We start from the raw sequence: 21,447 nt of genomic DNA, 5'->3' as shown, positions 1-21,447 counted from the left end.
TAAATATATTTACTAGAATTTTTATCAGGAAGTCGGTCAATCTTCCATACGACAGCCTTGTACGCATGCTCATACTTTGCGGTTCCAATAGTTACTTGTATTACAGGTTCTGACTCTATTTCATAAGTAGACCCAAGACATGCCCTTCTATTCATTTTTGTTTTCAAAGATCTCTGCCTCTGAAAACTCACAGTCCAAAGTGCTTTCATCCATTGTGAAGGAACTGGGAAATGTATTGCAATATTTTCACAGTATTTTACTGAATTTAAGGGAGACGCTATGACACTTGGAGACATATTTAGGAAAGCTTGTAACTCCACATATGCTCCCTGGACTACTGCAGCAGTTTTCATGGAAAACGGAAGCTCTTCAGCGCTAAAATTTGTTTTAAAGCGCATGAGTTCAAACCTACAGCCATCGATTGGCTTGAATTTAATTATCCTTGACTTTTCAAATTCTTGTTTATTGACACATTTATGGAAATGATAGTCAAGAATGTCAATCAAGTTGTTTTTGCTTTCTTTATCAAAGTAGTTCTTAGAAATTTTTTGAAGATCAGCATCATTTAATGTCAAAAATAATTCAGTATCACTGTTAGTAAAACAAAGGCAATACAATTGAGATATCACAGAACTCTCTTTAAGTTTGGTATCTTTGGTGACCTTTCCCCAACAATTGTCTATGATTTCCAGTATCATTTCAGACTCTTCATAAGCTTTCTTTGGTTTTGATACAGGTGATAGCATCAATAATTCCTCTTCTACTGTTGTAATAAAGTCAATAAGATCACAATAATCCATTGTTCCCAGTTTCAACATCTGTTCAATTTCAGCTTCATGGACAACTTCAAGCTTTGGGTGGTATTTCCTTTTTTCTGTATATGAAACCTGCTCAATTTTAACTGTGTGTATTTTATCTGAAACACTTAGGTTTTCTAGTTTTGACTCAGACACTCTGCAAAACTGATTAAGATGTACTTCTCTGAATGGTTTATCAAGACCCTTCTCATAATACATTTGTAGAATTCCACCATTTATAACTTTTAAGTAAATAGGTCCCCACTGCCTTGAAGACATCATGTTCTTTTTCTCAGGAATCCTTAACATGAAAGGCCATCCATCTTTTCTCTGACTTCTAAAAAGACTTTGTGGAATAAATGATGAACTGTTTTTTTCTGTACAGAGAGGCAGATGTTTCAAATTGTCAGGTGGGTCAATCTTTAAATTTTGAAGTCTTTCACACACGTAATTGAAAGAACACTGATTTAGACTTTTCTGGCTATTAAAAGTTTCCTTTTCTATTGTGTCAGGTTCTGTTTTTGCAGGTATTCTATCTTTTTCATCTCTTTCTGCTTTGATATTTGCATTTGTAGAAATAATGGCTGGGAAATCATTATTCCAAAATGGACTTGAAAATGCACAATCCTTTTGCAAATAGTTACAGTGAATACTTCCTGAGTGGCATCCTACTTCATTACTACTTTTGTGCTTTGGAGGACTTGCTTCATCAAAATGTGAGGTTGTTGGAGTGTTTGAAGATGAATTTACTGATAACGAAGATGACAAAGATGACAAAGTAAAAGGCACATTTCCTGAAGCTTCAGCAGGAGGTTGCACATTACACAATCCTAATTTTGGAGTACATGGTGTTATTGGGCATTCTTTAATAGGTGTGCAAAGAGGTGAGTTGCTTGGAGGTCCAGGACTCATAAAAAAGTCAGTCATTGGAGATGGAAGAGGTGTTGTGGAATTTGATGAAGAGGATCTTGCTAACTTTTCACTGGAAAAATTCAGTCTAAGCCCACCTGATTTGGGACTGTAAATATTCTCATTGGATAAAATCAAAGCTTTCTGTGGAGAATGGAATGGGGTTTCATCCTCAAATGTTACCCAATTTCCTGGATTTGTTGAACACATTTCCTTTAATGTGAATTTCAAGGTCAAGATTAAATTGCCTAAGGAAAAAAAAAAGGATATCAATTTTAATTAACCAGCACACAGTAATAGGAAACACAATCATACTCTTTATATAACAGTAAGAAACAGTCTAACACCATAACTTCTATGACCCTGTTTATCCACATCTAGTTGCTTAATTAGAAGATCATCAGAGGTGCACTGTATATAATTAAACATCTTCATTATCGTCTTTGAAGCTGGAGATTTTTTAATCTCATAAAACTCAAACTAAAATAAAAGTCAGCAACTTGCTGACATACACAAAAAGTGCTTGAAAGATTCAAAAGCAGTATAGTTTTGAAATAGAACAAAAGTCCATCAAAGAAAAATATAACGAAATTAAACAGCTAATTCATAATCTTATTTTCTTCTTTTATAGCTATCTTTTTATGCTACTGATAATGTCTAGCTTTTTTATTGTTAGGCGACCATCTTTATTCAACAAAATTAATTTTAAAAAGTTGCAGTTATTTGGTGGTTCTAACAAAAAATAAGAAATAAAATAAATAAATAAAAAAGTAAATATGGAAGAAAATAAAATGTAAAATATCCATTCCTATAAGGAAAGGGTTTAGAAAAGTCAAATTTAAACTTGAGTGATTCAGACAGAGCATGTAATTTTAAGACACTTTTAACTTCACTTCTTTTTCAAATGTACCTTGTTCTCTTAATAACTCCACTCCAGTCGTTAAACAGACAGTAATATAGAAGCAATAGTGCTATAATAAAAAAACTCTTTATATATTGCACTTTTCTATCCATTTAATTTCACCATTGTATGAGGTCATTTAATTTAAATCAATCAATCAAAAGGCCAAAAGAACTATGAATAGAATTGTCTAGCAATATGTTTTGTCACACAAACATAAAAACTAATAGATAGCCGCCTTCTTTTTCAAAACAGCAATCCATAGTTACCTTGGTTGTAATTATATAAGAAGAGAACAAAGATTGCTTAATTTCATTTCTCCAGTCAGTTGGTGTAATGCTAATCAGTTTCAGCTTTAATTATATTTATGTCATGTGACTATTTGTTATGCCCATTTTGTTACTTATTTCATATAGCCCACTCATATTTACATAATAATAGTGAGGGGAAGGGGAGCTTTTTGGATTATTGTTACCACTGATTAAAGGGACATGAAACACAGAGCATTCAATTTTAAACAACTTTCCAATTAACTTTAATTACGATGTATGCATTGTTCTCTTAGTATCTCTTGTTGAAGGAGCAGCAATTACAAGAGGTATATATGTGCACCAACTAATCAGCAGCTAGTTCACGGTAGTACACTGCTGCTCCTATGCCTACCTAGGTATGCTTTTCAACAAAGGATACCAACAGATATTTGTGTGTTGCACTTTTTCTCAAATCTATCCAGCACCAAAAATAGCTGAATGCAGCAGACCACCATCATTTTTGGACTTCATTTCACTAAGGAATAGCGAAGCCCAAAGTAATGCACATGGCTAGAAATTTTTATTGAAAGGGAGGCTTTTTTCTAAGCCTCATATATTACAGGTTAAGGCTAAGGTCACCAATGGTCCATAAAACTCCACTGTGGATAATTAAATTGTTTACATGAATCACAATTAATTTAGCTACACATAAAGGCCTATATTTATCAAAATCTGGTGGACCTGATCCGACAGTGCGGATCAGGTCCGCCTGACCTCGCTGAATACGGAGAGCAATACGCTCTCCGTATTCAGCATTGCACCAGCTGGTGCAACGCCGCCCCCTGCAGACTCGCGGCCAATGGGTCGCCAGCCGGGAGGTGTCAATCAACCCGATCGTACTCGATCGGGTTGAATTGTGGTGAAGTCTGCAGGGTTATGGAGCAGCTGTCTTTGTGACGACTGCTTCATAACTGCTGTTTCTGGCGAGCCTGCAGGCTCTCCAGAAACACGGGGCATCAAGCTCCATTCAGAGCTTGATAGATAGGCCCCAAAGGCTGTGACACACTGCAAGCGATGCAAAATATTTCATCTCTGAGCGCTCAGCTACATGACCTGACACAGTAGAGTGCTCAGAGATGAAAAGGCAGGACACACTGAGCGCGCACAGCCGCATCTACATGTAGAGCACACACTGAGCGCGCACATCCGCATCTATACACTGCGTGTCACTCCGCTTGCAGTGTGTCTGTCATAGCTGACTATGCTGAGTATATAAGTATGGTGTACCAAGCTAATAAGCAGATAACTTAGGACAAGAATAACAGCTGGTGAATACACCAATAAGTATACATATATGTAAGCCAAGTAAGTAGGTAGAAATGTGACAGTCTAGTACAGGCTAGAACAACTATTTGATTCAAACTTGAATCAGACTGTCATAATATAGCCAGAAGTCAGTTAGCAGAAGTAAACAGCTGTTACAATACTAATATAAGCTGGCAACAGAGAGAGAGAATGGTCTTAAAGTTGCGACTCAAATTAACAGTAGGATATCTGAATAAAAGGATCTGACTCTACCTGAATATCTTGAGTAAGCTGTGCAAGTTCGTTAGGTAAACTAGAATGAAGGCCTGATGTGTCAGAGGAGAGATCCGACAGAGCATATGTGTTCCGTAACTGCTGTGGGTCCGGCGTGCCTGCAGTGAGAGAGTATCAGGCGGCTGCAGCTGATGACGTCATGCTGTAGTTTCAGGTGGGTATATTTATATTACATACATAATTTAATGTCAGGTCTCATCTCACCTATCTATGAGAAACTCTGGTGGGTTTATTTTAGAGATTCTCTACACTAGACTGAGGGTTGGTCCAGGTATCTATACATATATAGGACCCCTGGGGATGGGTTATTCATCTCATGGCTTAAGCCCTATATGTTAGTGCAAGACCTAGATTTCCTGGTGCTGTTATGAGAACATTAAAGACATTTATTAATTTAAGCACCTAACTGCCATAACCCAAGGGAAGTCTAGCAGGACCCCAGGATGTTTTTCTATTTTAGTTTAAACAGCATCAATTACGGTGAGGTCCAGTGTTCTTAGCATATATATTAATCTATATAATCACCTTACAGAAGCTAGTCTGCAAAAAACAATTGACCTGTAATTTGACTATGGTGTTAGAAAATCTAGTGAAAGGTCTAAATTGTTTCTTTAGTGAATCAGCTGCATAGAATAACTACAACTGTAGTGGCTGAAAACTTTCAGAGCTTCAGTGCAGCGAAGGGGGTAAGTAGCGCAGCGATAGCAGCAATTTTAAATATAATATGTATATACACACATTAACACATAAATATATATGTATATACACCCATTAACACATAAATATATATGTATATACACATATAAACACATAAATATATATGTATATACACATATAAACACATAAATATATATGTATATACACATATAAACACATAAATATATATGTATATACACACATTAACACATAAATATATATTTATATACACATATAAACACATAAATATATATGTATATACACATATAAACACATAAATATATATGTATATACACACATTAACACATAAATATATATGTATATACACACATTAACACATAAATATATATGTATATACACACATTAACACATAAATATATATTTATATACACATATAAACACATAAATATATATGTATATACACATATAAACAAACACATAAATATATATGTATATACAAACATTAACACATAAATATATATTTATATACACACATTAACACATAAATATATATGTATATACACACATTAACACATAAATATATATGTATATACACATATAAACACATAAATATATATGTATATACACACATTAACACATAAATATATATGTATATACACATATAAACACATAAATATATATGTATATACACACATTAACACATAAATATATATGTATATACACACATATAAATTTACAAGGAACACACAGTTCCCACAATGTAAAGGCACTTTTCAAAGCCGTTTTCAAACCCCACTCCCACCAACTTTAGTCCCAAAATACTGCCTAGTGTAGTAATAGTAATTAAAATAGCATTGTAGTAATTTTATTAAAAAATAAAGATGCTGCTATCAGTCAGGTAGATTACAAGTTATGCACGCTATAGGGAATTTAACGAACGCAACAAAAGTTGCGTTATTTAAAGCTCTATAGCACAGCCATTAGAAGTTTTGAAACAGCCGGCTTGTGCGTGCAATATGGTGGTTTTAAGCTCCATACCGCACAAAATATAAGCGCTGTTTTGACGTGCTTGTGCACGCTTTCCCCATAGACATCAATGGGGAGAAGGTGTCAGAAAAAAACCTAACACCTTTGATCGTGGAATGAAAATCTCCATAATACAGCCCCATTGATGTCTATGGGGAAAAAAAAATATGTTTAAACCTAACAGCCTAACGTAAACCCCAAGTCTAAACACCTCTTATCTACCACACCCAACATCGCCGCCACCTACATAATGTTATTAACCCCTAATCTGCCGCTCCCAATATCGCTGCCACCGAAATAAATCTATTGACCCCTAATCTGCCGCTCCCGATATCGCCGCCACTATACTAAAGTTATTAACTCCTATTCCCCTGCACCCCAACATCGCCCACACTATATCTATTAACCCCTATTCCGCTGCTCCCTGGCATCACTGCAACTAAATAAAGCTATTAACCCCTAAACCTCTGGCCTCCCACATCACTACCACTAAATAAACCTATTAACCCCTAAACCGCCTGCCCCCCACTTCGCAACAACCTAAATTAAACTATATTAACCCCTAAACCTAACCCTAACGTAACCCTAACCCTAACACCACCTAACTTTAAAATAATAAAAATAGAGCTAAATTAGTCACTGTTATTAACTAAATAATACCAATTTAAAACTAAATACATATTTACCTGTGAAATAAAACCTAAGCTAGCTACAATATAACTAATAGTTATATTGTAGCTAGCTTAGTGTGATGAGAGCAGGAATTGATGTCACCAGATTGGGGGCGGGGCTTAGGTCCGTTTGTCTGTGTCACAGTTAGTTAGTGAGATCAATGCTACCAGGTGTATGTTTCCATGTTCTACAATAAAATAGAGTTTTACCATCCTTGCTGTGTCCTGCATGTGTCCTGCATCTCATGACATGGTGTCAGAAGTTCTGGCCTGCTCTTCTGTTCCTGATCGATTGCAAAGTTTACCCCACCTGAGCCTTTTGACTTCTCTCAGCCTGCAGCTTGGCCCACATGGCATCAGCGGTTTCAGCGCTTCAGGATTGCTTCTAAGCTGGACAAGGAGAGTGGTGAAGTACAAGTTAATTCTCTTTTATACTCTCTGGGGAAAGATGTGGAGCCAGTGTTCAATGCTTTTACTTTCCAAGAAGGGGAAGAATTTGACTTTGAAATAGTTATGAATAAACTCAGTGCCCACTTTGTGCCCCAAAAAAATGTGATTCATGAGAGGGCTTGTTTTCACAAGCGTGCTCAGCGTGTGGGAGAATCTGTGGAGTCATTTGTGCGCAGCCTGTATGAACTAGCTGAATTCTGTGAGTTTGGTGTTGCTAAAGAGGAGCAAATCAGAGACAGAATAGTCATAGGAATTGCAGATGCTGAAGTCTCACTGAAGCTGCAGTTCGTGTCTGATTTAACATTAGATGGGGCTATTAGGATGGCCCGCCAGAGTGAAGTGGTGAAAAATCAAAGTGCTGATCTGAGGTCTGAGAGTATTGTGGATGAAGTGCAGCAGTTCAGGAGAGCTGCCAGTGAAAGGCACAGTGTGAGTGGTAGACCTAGGACAACAGATAGGCCCAGAAGTGGATGGGCGCAGCATGCCCGATGCACACGGTGCAACCGTGCCCATGATCAGAGTGTTATATGCCCTGCTAAAGACAAAAGATGTAGAAAATGTAACAGGATGGGCCATTTTGAAGTCGTGTGTAAGACTGAATATATTAAGGAGATGCAGGTGGATAGCGACCAGGAGGGTCAAGAAGTGTCCTTTGTGGGGTCTCTTGTTGAACGGCCAGGTTCAGAAGATGATTGGAGGGTTACCCTTACTGTAATGGGAGCCAAAGTTGCCTTTAAGATTGACAGAGGAGCAGACATCACTGTAATGTCTCTTGCAGCGTTCATAAAACAGCCCCAGCTGGCAAAAGTTACAACAAAAGTCCATAGTTCTGGTGGACGTATTGATTGTGCAGGGAAATTTCTTGCCAGTTGCGAGTACAAGCAAAGGAAATTCACCATGTGGGTGCATGTGATTAGAGATCAGTGTGTTAACAACTTATTAAGCAGAAAAGCAGCCTGTGGTTTGGGCCTAGTGGCCAGAGTGAATGAGATCACAGAAGATATGTTTGGCGAATTGGGCCTACTGAATTGCAACCCAGTCTGTATATCACTTAAAGGTGACGCAGTCCCATACAGCATTACCACTCCCCATAGAATTCCGTTCCCGCTCATGCCTCAAGTGGAGAAGGAGCTTCTGCGTATGAAGAATATGGGGGTTATTGAAGAGGTTGTTGAAGCAACTGACTGGTGTGCCCCCATTGTGCCCGTTGCGAAGAAGAATGGGAAGGTACGCATCTGCATAGACTTGAAAAGGCTGAATGAGGCGGTGAAGAGAGAGAGATATGTGCTGCCAACACTTGAAGACATAGCTCCGAAATTGGCGGGGGCGAAGTTCTTCTCTACATTGGATGCTTTTAGCGGTTTCTGGCAGATACCTCTAGATCCAGGTGCTGCAAACTGACTACCTTCATTACACCAGTAGGTCGATTTTGTTTTTGCAGACTCCCCTTCGGGATATCCTCTGCTCCTGAAATCTTCCAAAGAGAAATGAGTTCTCTCCTAAGAGACCACGTGGGCACAGCAGTCGTCATGGATGACATCTTAGTGAATGGGTCTATGTTGGAGGAACATGATCAGCGATTGAGCTGTGTGCTGCAGACTATCAGAGAGTCCGGGCTGAAGCTAAACAAAGAGAAATGCCATTTTGGGAAAGCTGAGTTATGTTACTTTGGGCATATCATCAATGGGGATGGCATCAAGCCAGGCCCGAGAAAATTTGTGCTATTGAACAGATGAAAAATCCTTCTGATGTACATGAGCTGCGACAAATATTGGGCCTTGTAAATTATGTGGGCAGGTTCCTTCCAGATTTATCCACAATACTACACCCTATCACAGAGTTGCTAAAGAAAGATGTTGCCTTGGTCTGGGGACCTTCACAGGAAGAATCTTTTTCACTGGGGGGACATCGCCGCCACCAACATTATACTTATTAACCCCTAATCTGTTGCCCCCAACGTCGCCGCCACTATACTAAATGTATTAACCCCTAAACCTAAGTCTAACCCTAACCCTAACACCCCCTAACTTAAATATAATTACAATACCTGTAAAATAAACCCTAAGCTAGCTACAATATAACTAATAGTTACATTGTAGCTATCTTAGGGTTTATTTTTATTATACAGGCAAGTTTGTATTTATTTTAACTAAGTAGAATAGGTACTAAATAGTTATTAACTATTTATTAACTACCTAGCTAAAATAAATACAAAAGTACCTGTAAAATAAAACCTAACCTAAGTTACACTAACACCTAACACTACACTACAATTAAATAAATGGCCTAAATTAAATACAATTAAATAAATTAAATACAATTAGCTAAAGTACAAAAAAACAAAACACTAAATTACAGAAAATAATAAACAAATTACAAGATATTTAAACTTATTACACCTAATCTAATAGCCCTATCAAAATAAAAAAGCCCCCCCAAAATAATAACAAAAAACCCTAGCCTAAACTTAACTATCAATAGCTCTTAAAAGGGCCTTTTGAGGGGCATTGCCCCAAAGTAATCAGCTCTTTTACCTGTAAAAAAAAAATACAAACAACCCCCCAACAGTAAAACCCACCACCCACACAACCAACCCCCCAAATAAAATACTAACTAAAAGAACCTAAGCTCCCCATTGCCCTGAAAAGGGCATTTGGATGGGCATTGCCCTTAAAAGGGCATTTAGCTCTATTGCAGCCCAAAGCCCTAACCTAAAAAATAAACCCACCCAATACACCCTTAAAGAAACCTAACACTAACCCCCTGAAGATCGACTTACTGTTCTGAAGACCTGACATCCATCCTCAAGGAAGCGGCAGAAGTCTTCATCCAACCGGGCCGAAGTCCTCAACAAAGCTGGGAGAAGTCTTCATCCAAGGCGGGCGAAGTAGTCCTCCAGACGGGCAGAAGTCTTTATCCAGACGGCATCTTCTATCTTCATCCATCCGACGCGGAGCGGGTCCATCTTTAAGACATCCGACGCGAAGCATCCTCTTCATCCGGAGTCTTCTTACTGAATGACGGTTTCTTTAAATGACGTCATCCAAGAATTCTATCAGCCAATCGGAATTCCAATCAGCCAATCGGAATTCCAATCAGCCAATAGGATTGAGCTTGCATTATATTGGCTGTTCCAATCAGGTTTTTTTAAGGGTGTATTGGGTGGGTTTATTTTTTAGGTTAGGGCTTTGGGCTGCAATAGATCTAAATGCCCTTTTAAGGGCAATGCCCATCCAAATTCCCTTTTCAGGGCAATGGGGAGCTTAGGTTTTTTTAGTTAGTATTTTATTTGGGGGGTTGGTTGTATGGGTGATGGGTTTTACTGTTGGGGGGTTGTTTGTATTTTGTTTTTACATGTAAAAGAGATGTTTACTTTGGGGCAATGCCCTGCAAAAGGCCCTTTTAAGGGCTATTGATAGTTTAGTTTAGGCTAGGGTTTTTTTTATTTTGGGGGGATTTTTTTATTTTGATAGGGCTATTAGATTAGATGTAATTAGTTTAAAGATCTGTAATTTGTTTTTTATTTTCTGTAATTTAGTGGGGTTTTTTTGTAATTTAGCTAATTTATTTAATTGTAGTGTAGTGTTAGGTGTTATTGTAACTTAGGTTAGGTTTTATTTTACAGGTCAATTTGTATTTATTTTAGCTAGGTAGTTATTAAATAGTTAATAACTATTTAATAACTATTCTACCTAGTTAAAATAAATACAACCTTGCCTGTAAAATAAAAATAAACCCTAAGCTAGTTACAATGTAGCTATTAGTTATATTGTAGCTAGCTTAGGGTTTATTTTATAGGTAAGTATTTAGTTTTAAATAGGAATAATGTAGTTAATGATAGTAATTTTATTTAGATTTATTTAAATTATATTTAAGTTAGGGGGTGTTAGGGTTCGGGTTAGACTTAGGTTTAGGGGCTAATAAATTTAATATAGTGGCGGCGATGTTAGGGGCAGCAGATTAGGGGTTAATAAGTATAATGTAGGTGGCGGCGATGTTAGGGGCGGCAGATTAGGGGTTAATAATATTTAACTAGTGTTTGCGAGGCGGGAGTGCTGCGGTTTAGGGGTTAATATGTTTATTATAGTTGCGGCGATGTCCGGAGCGGTAAATTAGGGGTTAAAAATGTTATTATAGTGTTTGCGATGCGGTAGTCAGTATTTTTACATAATTGTAGTATTTGGCTCCAAAGCCATCGTGGCCTGGGTTCTTACCTGCAGGCAGGTTGTGTATTGCCTTTGAAATTTCTTTACCTTCTATGGGGGAGTCTAGTTTAAGAGATTGCTCTTCCGATATTTTGGGCATGTTTACTTTATCTAAGTATTGTGTAATGTGTTTTAATTTGATATCATGTTCATGTTGCTTTTAAGTTTCTCCTGACAAATTATACAGTGATGCATAGTATATTTTGAATGTGTTTCCTATGGAGACACTATCACTTTTAATTTGACCTGTTTTGTTTTTAATTGAGTGAATATGTTGTTTGAGCTGTTTACGCCGTATTGTTCTTGCTAGGAGTCTGCCCGATTTATTCCCTTGCTCGTAGTAATGTTGGCGGAGAATAAATGCTTGTTTCTGTTGGCTGTGCTGTAAGTATTTATTTAACTCTACTCTGACCTCAGTGAGTTTCTTTAATACCAAGCTATTTTCGGGTGAGCGTTTGTGGGTATGTTCTAGTGTTTGCAGTTCTTTAAGCAAGGATTCATATTTTACTCTGTGTTGTTTACTGAGAATGGCCTTATGTTTTAGGTATTCACCCCTGATCCCGCATTTGTGCGCCTCCCAGATGTTGTTGTATTTCGCCTCAGTGTTTTCATTAATCTGAAAGTATTCTGTCAGTGTTTTCTCTATTTATGTCCCGACAATTGGGTGGTCTATAAGTGAATCATCCAACCTCCACTGGAATGGGGAGACTGGTTTATCAGGCCAGTTGATCACGCAAGATACTGGAGCATGGTCCGACCAGGTGATGGGGTGTATATATATGTTTTTTACTAGGGCAAGGCACAATGCGTCTGTCAGTATATAGTCAATGCATGAATACGTATTGTGTGGGTGTGAGTAAAAAGTATAATCTGCTCTGTCCGGGTGCAATATACACCATACATCCAGTAAAGTCAATTCACGGAGCTGAGAATTGATGCTTTTAATGTCTCTTTTGGGTATAGAGGAAGATCCTCCATAGGTGTCTATTTTAGGGTCAAGTGGTACATTCAGGTCCCCCCCCAAGAGTAGCAAGCCCTTCCTGTAGTCAATTATTTTATTCGTCAGTTGGCGCATAAACGTTTTTTTGTGCCAGTTTAGGGAAATATGTGTTTACTATAGTTATAGGTCAACCATACAATAGGCCACTCAGAATAAGTAATCTACCCTCTGTGTCTCTTTCCATGTTAAGCAACTGAAAGGGGACATCTTGTCTTATGAGTACACAGACCCCATTTTTTTTGGTGGCATCTGAAGAGAAGTAAGCTGTAGGGTATTTATGATATAATCACTTAGGTTCTTTGCCCTTCTTAAAGTGCGTTTCCTGCAAGAGGACTATTGCACTCTTCTGTTTGTATAAGTCAGACAAGATGATATTTCTTTTTTGTGGAACATTGAAGCCCTTCACATTCGCTGTGGTAAAAGTAATAGAGTGTGCCTTGGTGTGTTGAGACATGCTGGTCAATACAAAGTATAAGGCCAGAAAAATAACGGGTAGCTTCATAGCGTAATGCCTAATGATCATGTTAAGCACCAATATATCGAGCAGAAAAGAGGTGAGGAGAGTGAGGAGGAAAAGATAAGTTGGTATTTGGTGGTAGAGAAAGCATGTGGGGTGTCTTATTCTAGGACTGGTCACTAGTTACAAAAGAAAAAAGGTACAATCATGTAAAAATAGGAAATAAGGTGTATATCTCTTTATAACAATCAACAGGGTATCCTAACCGGGACCCCCTATCTTATCGCTATAACCTCTAAATTTCCAGGAATGTACTGGTATTAATCTCTGTGGTGATATGTGATGAGGGTACATGAATTTGTGGGGAATGAGATCCTATGTTGCATTTTTAGATGATGATATCATATAAAGTAAGAACTGTACAAAGGTGGCCAGTGTTTAAGTAACAGGTTTGAATTGGCAACGGGACATAATGTCTTATCTTGGGGTGATATATGCGGGTTATGTGAACTATACAGTATCCAGCAGGGAAGTGTTATCTATTTTCTTTGTCTATTCTGTATAATTCTTCCCCCGTCTTTTATGTGCGCCTTAATCTGTCGTCTGAGCCGACACCATATCTAAACGGTGCCAAGAGTGATAATGTTGGGCTTGAGACTGACAACAGTGACTTAAATGTAAACCTTGATCTATAGTGGGGATTAAATATGTGTAAGTCAGCTAGTCCACTAGTAGTAATTTAGGTCTGACAATGAAAAATTTAACTAAGACGTTCCCTGCTAAAACAGTAAAAACTGAGAAAACATAACCTATATAGATATAGTCCCAGGAATACATCCTGGAGGCAATCAAAATCAGAAACATTTTTGATTTACATTAATGTATGTCCAACAGGTAATACTTATGTTTTAAACAGTTCACATTTTACTTATCTATCTTCCATCAGCTCTTATTCAAGTGGGGCTGCTGACCAGAGACTGCTGGACGGTTGTTCTTCAGCTGCGTGTTTAAGTGCTTTGTCATTAGCCATTGCGTTATTGTTGGTATTGTCCTGGCAGTTTGGTTCTCGTTGCATTGGTTTGTTAACCTGATGGTCTTTAGGCGAGATACCCAGAACTTTGTAAAAGCCCTGCAGGTCTTCTTCGGATCTGTAAACTTCTGTCATTCCATTGTTATTGGCAATTATACTTATGGGGAAGCCCCATCGATAAGGGATTTTGTAACTTCTGAGGTTCTCTGTGATATGCTTAATTTCTCTGTGTTTTTGCAGTGTAGTAGGTGAAATGTCTGCAAAAATCTGAATGGCAAACCCTGCGTGTGTAATGGAAGCCTTCATCCTTGCCCCCTTTGCAATTTCTTCTTTATCCAAATAGCTTAAAAAACGCACAATGACATCTCTTGGTGGTTTAGGCCGCAGCGCTCTGTGTGCCCTTTCAATATGAATGTCTGGGGATGATGGTGTGCCTTTAATAACTTTAAAAAGATCCTGTAGATTGCTATTCAGTGATGCAGGAGAGATTGTTTCTGGAATACCTCTAATACGAAGATTGTTTCTCCTATTACGGTTGTCTAGATCCTCAATTTTGTCAAGTAGGAACGCAATAGCTTCATTTTGCTGGGAGATGGTATGTGTATTACTTTGCACTTCAGAGTGCATTGCAGCATGTGCCCCCTCCAAACCTTCCACTCTATTGTTGACCTGAGATATATCCTTTTTAAGCTCACTGAACAGAACCCTTACCTCTGTCATCACCTCCTTAATGTCCTCTTTCGAGGAAAGTGTCCTTAAATCTTCTCTAGTGCTGCTAGAGGAGCTGGATTGGCCTGCATCTTTGTCTTTCTCCTGCTCTTGCCTTATATCACTTTGTAATTTCTGGTCACTGTGTTGCTCAATAGGTGCAGTGGGGGTCTGGGCCTTCATAAAATGGTTCATGGTTATCATCTGGGCTTGCTTATCACCCTTCTGTGCTCGCTTACAGGGCATCCCACTAACCGATGTGTGTTTGTATTTTTGTGGCTGTTTTCTTACAGGCAATATCCCACTGGCTAGTGAAAATGTGTTGTTGATATTTGGGCCTTGCTGGTTATACTATGTCATTCCCAGCTATTGTTATCAGATTAGGCTATCCAGTGTTTTGGGCCTGTTCGTCAGTGGCTTACCAAAGGGGGCCTGTGACTTTTCTCACCCGCCGCTCTCTCCTGTCGCTGCGTCCTGGATAACATACTCAGCCAGCTGGCGCAGCTCCTCTCTGCGACTGGATCCAACGCTATTGGACTGTAGTATAGTAGCCATGGGTCCCAGTCTTCTCCTGAATCCTTCCGCGCAGCTCTGTGAGCTGGACTGATCTATCCCACTGTGTCAGGTACGCATGGGGCAAAAGTTGTTTATAGTCTGTATACCCTAGATGTCTCTTTTAGCTGTTGTTGGTTTGATCAAAGTGTATTCCGACTTTTATGTAGCCTCGGGTATCAGCAGTGCCTCGCCACGTGGTCTCGCTTCATCGGGTTGCTTGAGTTTCTGTAGCTATCTTTTTTCGGGTCTGTTTGCTCCGGTAGAGAGATGGACTTTTGGTGTCATCCGCTCCTAAGAGGTGTCAAAATGTTTGCCCCATTGTCTGTTAAGTATTAGAACCGGTTATTGGCCATTTTGTTGTCTTTGCAACAGATAGGTCTTCAGAGCCGTGTTAGTGTGCGGCCATACTCCTGGGCTGCTAGGCTCCGCCCCCAGTCTTTTTTATTTTTTCTAATTAGATACTTTGTAATTTTTTTTAGTTTATTTAGTTTATTTAATTGGTAGTTAGTTTAATTTTAGTTTAATAGTTATATTAGTTTAATTGTTAGTTTAAACAAAGTTTTTTTAATTTGACAGGTAAGTTTTAATTTAAGATAGGAAAATTGTAATTTTAATATAAAACTAGGGGGGTGTTAGGTTTAGGGATTACTAGTTTAAATTAGTTTATTTCAATGTGGTGGGCTTTTGGTTTAGGGGTTAATATGTTTATTTAGTATATTTCGTTGTGGGGGGGCTTGCGGTTTAGGGGTTAATAGGTTTATTATAGTGGCGGCGGAATTAGGGGTTAATAACTTTAGTTAGGGGGCGATGTGAGCGGAAGGCAGATTAGGGGTTAATAATATTTAAATAGTGTCTGCGATGCGGGAGGGCAGCGGATTAGGGGTTAATAACTTTATTATAGTGGCGACAATGTCGGGGAGCGGCGGAATAGGGGTTAATAAATGTTATTAGTGGTGGCGATGTCGGGAGTGGCAGATTAGGGATTAGTAACTTTAATATAGTATTTGTGATGTGGGAGGGCCTCGGTTTAGGGGTTCATAGGTAGTTTATGGGTGTTAGTGTACTTTGTGATAGTTTACCGCAAAACTTGTAATGGCTGCACTATAGAAGTCCCATGAAAAAAACGTAATTTTTACGTGTGCAGGACTGACGTTGTGTTACAGGCTGAAAGGCTTGCGGTACAGCTAAACAGACAGGACTTGTAATGGCTGCAGTGCTGTTTTAACACTGAAAACATAATTTATGCTTACCTGATAAATTTATTTCTCTTGTAGTGTATCCAGTCCACGGATCATCCATTACTTATGGAATATATTCTCCTTCCCAACAGGAAGCTGCAAGAGTCCACCCACAGCAAAGCTGCTATATAGCTCCTCCCCTAACTGCCATATTCAGTCATTCGACCGAAAACATGCAGAGAAAGGAAAAACCATAGGGTGCAGTGGTGACTGTAGTTCAAATGAAAAAGTTACCTGCCTTAAAGTGACAGGGCGGGCCGTGGACTGGATACACTACAAGAGAAATAAATTTATCAGGTAAGCATAAATTATGTTTTCTCTTGTTAAGTGTATCCAGTCCACGGATCATCCATTACTTATGGAATACCAATACCAAAGCTAAAGTACACGGATGATGGGAGGGACAAGGCAGGTACTTAAATGGAAGTTACCACTGCCTGTAAAAAACCCTTTCTCCCAAAAATAGCCTCCGAAGAAGCAAGGTATCAAATTTGTTAAATTTGAAAAGTATGAAGCGCAGACCAAGACTCCGTCTTGTAAATCTGTTCAACAGAAGCCACATTTAAAAAAGGCCCAAGTGAAAACCACAGCTCTAGTAGAATGAGCTGTAATCCCTTCAGGAGGCTGCTGTCCAGCAGTCTCATAAGCTAAATGAATTATGCTTTTTAACCAAAAAGACAGAGAGGCTGCTGAAGTCTTTTGACCTCTCCTCTGTCCAGAATAGACAACAAACAAGGTGAACGTTTGATGAAAACTGTAGTAGCTTGTAAGTAAAACTTTAAAGCACAAACCACGTCCAATATTGTGTAATAGACGTTCCTTCTTTGAGGAAGGATTAGGATACAAGCATGGAACAACTATCTCTTGAGTGATGTACTTGTTAGATACCACCTTAGGAAAAAACCCAGGTTGGTACGCAGGACTACCTTATCCGTACGAAGGACCAGATAAGGAGAATCACATTGTAACACAGATAACTTGGAGACTCTACGAGTCGAGGAATTAGCTACCCAAAAGGAACTTTCCAAGATAAAGATTGATATCTATGGAACAAAAAAGGTTCAAACGGAACTTCTTGAAGAACCTTAAGAATCAGGTTTAAGCTCCATGGCGGAGCAACAGTTTTAAACACAGGCTTGGATCTAACCAAAGCCTGACCAAATGCCTGAACGTCTAGAATACCTGCCAGACGCTTGTGCAAAAAAAATAGACAGAGTAAAAATCTGTCCCCTTTTAAGGAATTAGCTGACAACCCTTTTCTCAAAAACATCTTGGAGAAAAGATAATATCCTGGGAATCCAGACTTTACTCCATGAGTAACCCTTGGATTCATAACAATCAGATATTTACACCATATCTATGTTCAATTTTCCTAGAGACAGGCTTTCATGTCTGTATTAAGGTATCAATGACTGACTCGGAGAAGCCATGCTTTGATAACATCAAGCGTTCAGTCTCCAGGCAGTCCATCTCAGATTGATTCTATTTAGATGGTTGAAAGGACCCTGAGGTAGAGGGACCTGTCTCAGAAGCAGAGACCGTGATGGAAAGGATGACATGTCCACCAGATCTGCATACCAGGTCCTGCGTGGCTACGCAGGCGCTGTCAAAAACACCAAAGCCCTCTCCTGCTTGGTCTTGACCTCCGGAGGAAATCCCACTCCCCCGGAAGAAAAGTCTGACGACTTAGAAAATCCACCTCCCAGTTCTCAACACCTGGGATATGGATAGCTGATAGACAAGAGTGAGTCTCTGTCCAGTGAATTATTGTAAGACTTCTAACATCGCTAGGGAACTTCTGTTCCCCCTTGATGGCTGATGTAAGCCACAGTCGTGTATATTGTCCGACTGAGTATGATGTACCTCAGAGTTGCTAACTGAGGCCAAGTCTGAAGAGCATGGAATATCACTCCCAGTTCCAGAATATTTATTAGAAGGAGGGTCTCCTCCTAAGTCCACTATCCCTGAGCCTTCAGGGAGTTCCAGACTGCATCCCAACCTAAAAGGCTGGCATCTATTGTAACAATTGTCCCATCTGACCTGCGGAAGGTCATACCCTTGGACAGATGGACCCGACATAGTCACCAGAGAAGAGAATCTCTGGTCTCTTGGTCCAGGTTTAACAGGGGGACAAATCTGTGTAATCCCCGTTCCTCTGACTGAGCATGCATAGTTGCAGCGGTCTGAAATGTAGACGTGCAAACGGTACTATGTCCCTTGCCGCTATCATTAAGCCGATTTCATTCATGTACTGAGCCACCGAAGGGTGCGGATGGGATGAAAAAACACGGCAGAAATTTAGAAACTTTGACAACCTGGACTCCGTCAGGTAAATTTTCATTTCTACAGAATCTATCAGAGTCCCTAGGAGGGAAACCCTTGAGATTGGGGATAGAGAACTCTTTCCTTGTTCACTTTCCACCCATGTGATCTCAGAAATGCCAGTACTACGTCCGTATTAGACTGGGCAATTTGGATGTTTGACGCCTGTATCAGGATGTCGTCTAAATAAGGGGCCACTTCTATGCCCCGCGGTCTAAGGACCGCCAAAGCGACCCCAGAACCTCCATAAAGATTCTTGGGGCTGTAGATATCCCAAAGGAAAGAGCTACAAACTGGTAATGCCTGTCTAGAAAGGCAAACCTGAAAAACGATGGTGATCTTTATGCATCACAATGTGAGGATAAGCATCCTTCAAATCCATTGTAGTCCTCTATTGACTCTCCTGGATCATAGTTAAGATGGTACGAATAGTTTCCATCTTAAATGACGGAATTCTGAGGAATTTGTTTAAGATCTTTAGATCCAAAATAGGTCTGAAGGTTCCCTCTCCTTGGGAACCACAAACAGATTTGAGTAAAAACTCTGTCCCTGTTCCTCTCTTGGAACTGGATGGATCTCGTACACAATGTAAGAATGCCTCCTTCTTTATCTGGTTTGCAGATAATTGTGAAAGGCGAAATCTCCCCTTTTTTTGGGGGGGAATCTTTGAAATCCAGAAGATATCTCTGGGATATAAATTCCAATGCCTAGGGATCCTGGGCATCTCTTGCCCACGCCTGGGCAAAGAATGAAAGTCTGCCCCCTATAGGATCCGTTACCGGATAGGGGTCCGTTCCTTCATGCTGCCTTAGAGGCAGCAGCAGGCTCCTTGGCCTGCTTATCTTTGTTCCAGGTCCGATTGTCTCCAGACCGCCTTGGACTGAGCAAAAATTCCCTCTTGTTTTGCCTTAGAGGAAGAGGATGCCACACCTGCCCTGAAGTTTTTAAAAGGTACGAAAATTAGACTTTTTTTTTTTTTGCCCTTGATTTAGACCTATCCTGAGGAAGGGCATGACCTTTTCCTCCAGTGATATAAGCAATAATCTCCTTCAAACCAGGCCCGAATAGGGTCTGCCCCTTGAAGGGAAGTTAAGTAGCTTATTTATTAAAGTCACGACAGCTGACCATGATATAAGCCATAGCGCTCTGCGCGCCAGTATAGTAAAAAACAGAATTCTTAGCCGTTAGTCTAGTCAAATGAACAAGGCATCAGAAAACAAAGGAATTGGCTAGCATAAGCTTGTCAAATATATTCATCCAATGGAGTCGCTTAACTGTAAAGCCTCATCAAGAGACTCAACCCAGAACGCCGCAGCAGCAGTGACAGAAGCAATGTATGCAAGGGGCTGCAGGATAAAACCCTGTTGAATAAACATTTTTTATCCATTGGATCTAAAAAGCACAACTGTCCTCGTCAGAGGTAGTGGTACGCTTAGCTAGAGTAGAAACTCTTCTCTCCACCTTAGGAACTGTGTGCCAGAAGTCCCGTGTGGTGGTAACTATTAGAAAACATTCTTCTAAAAAATAGGAGGGGAAGAGAACGGCACACCTGGTCTATCCCATTCCTTATTAAAAAATTTTTAGTAAACCTCTTTAGGTATTGGAAAAACATCAGAACACACCGGCACTGCATATTATTTATCCAGTCTACACAATTTCTCTGGCCCTGCGATTGTACACATTCATTCAGAGCAGCCAAAGCCTCCCTGAGCAACAAGTGGAGGTTCTCAAGCATAAATTTTAAATGTAGAAATATCAGAATCAGGTTAAATCATCTTCCCTGAGTCAAAAAAAAAATCACCCACAGACTAAGCATATTGTGAGGTAGTATCATACATGGTTCTTAAAGCGTCTGTATGCTCTGTATCTACCCCCAGAGCTAACTGCTTTCCTTTAATTTCAGGTAGTCTGACTAATACTGCTGCCAGAATATTATTCACCACCTTTGCCATGTCTTGTAAAATAAACGCTATGGGCGCCCTTGATGTACTTGGCGCCATTTGAGCGTGAGTCCCTGAAGCGGGAGTCGAAGGGTCTGACACGTGGGGAGAGTTAGTCGGCATAACTTTCCCCTCGACAGAATCCTCTGGTAAAAGAAACGCTATGGGTGCCCTTGATGTACTTGGCGCCATTTGAGCGTGAGTCCCTAAAGCGGGAGTCAAAAGGTCTGACACGTGGGGAGAGTTAGTCGGCATAACTACCCCCACGACAGAATCCTCTGGTGATAATGTTTTTAAAGACAAAAAATGATCTTTATTGTTTAACATGAAATCAGTACATCTGGTACACATTCTAAGATGGGGTTCCACCATGGCTTTAAAACATAATGAACACAGAGCTTCCTCTATGTCAGACATGTTAGAACAGACTAATAATGAGACTAGTAAGCTTGGAAAACACTTTAAATCAAGTTAACAAGCAAATATATAAAACGTTACTGTGCCTTTAAGAGAAACAAATTTTGTCAAAATTTGAAAAACAGTGAAAAAAAGGCAGTAAAACAAACGAAATTTTTACAGTACATGTAATAAGGTAACAGAGCATTGCACCCACTTGCAAATGGATGATTAACCCCTTAATGCAAAAAACAGATAAAAAAACAAAAAAAACAAAAAACAACAGACGTTTTTAAAAAACAGACACAACAAACTGCCACAGCCAACAGTGGGAA

General features: G+C 39.4%; 1 protein-coding gene across 1 annotated transcript in view; it reads right to left on the bottom strand.

The window, feature by feature from the left end:
• STON1 (stonin 1) overlaps positions 1–21,447 on the bottom strand; it is a 294,546-nt gene that overhangs the window by 68,174 nt on the left and 204,925 nt on the right. The window contains exon 2 of the mRNA XM_053712221.1: positions 14–1,954. Coding sequence (XP_053568196.1) covers positions 14–1,916 — 1,903 coding nt within the window. The 5' untranslated portion in view covers positions 1,917–1,954. The remainder of the gene's footprint in view (positions 1–13; positions 1,955–21,447) is intronic.

The sequence above is a fragment of the Bombina bombina genome, chromosome 4, assembly GCF_027579735.1.
Source record: "Bombina bombina isolate aBomBom1 chromosome 4, aBomBom1.pri, whole genome shotgun sequence".
In the NCBI taxonomy this organism is placed as follows: Eukaryota; Metazoa; Chordata; class Amphibia; order Anura; family Bombinatoridae; genus Bombina; species Bombina bombina.
This window is presented reverse-complemented; position numbering and strand designations above follow the sequence as displayed.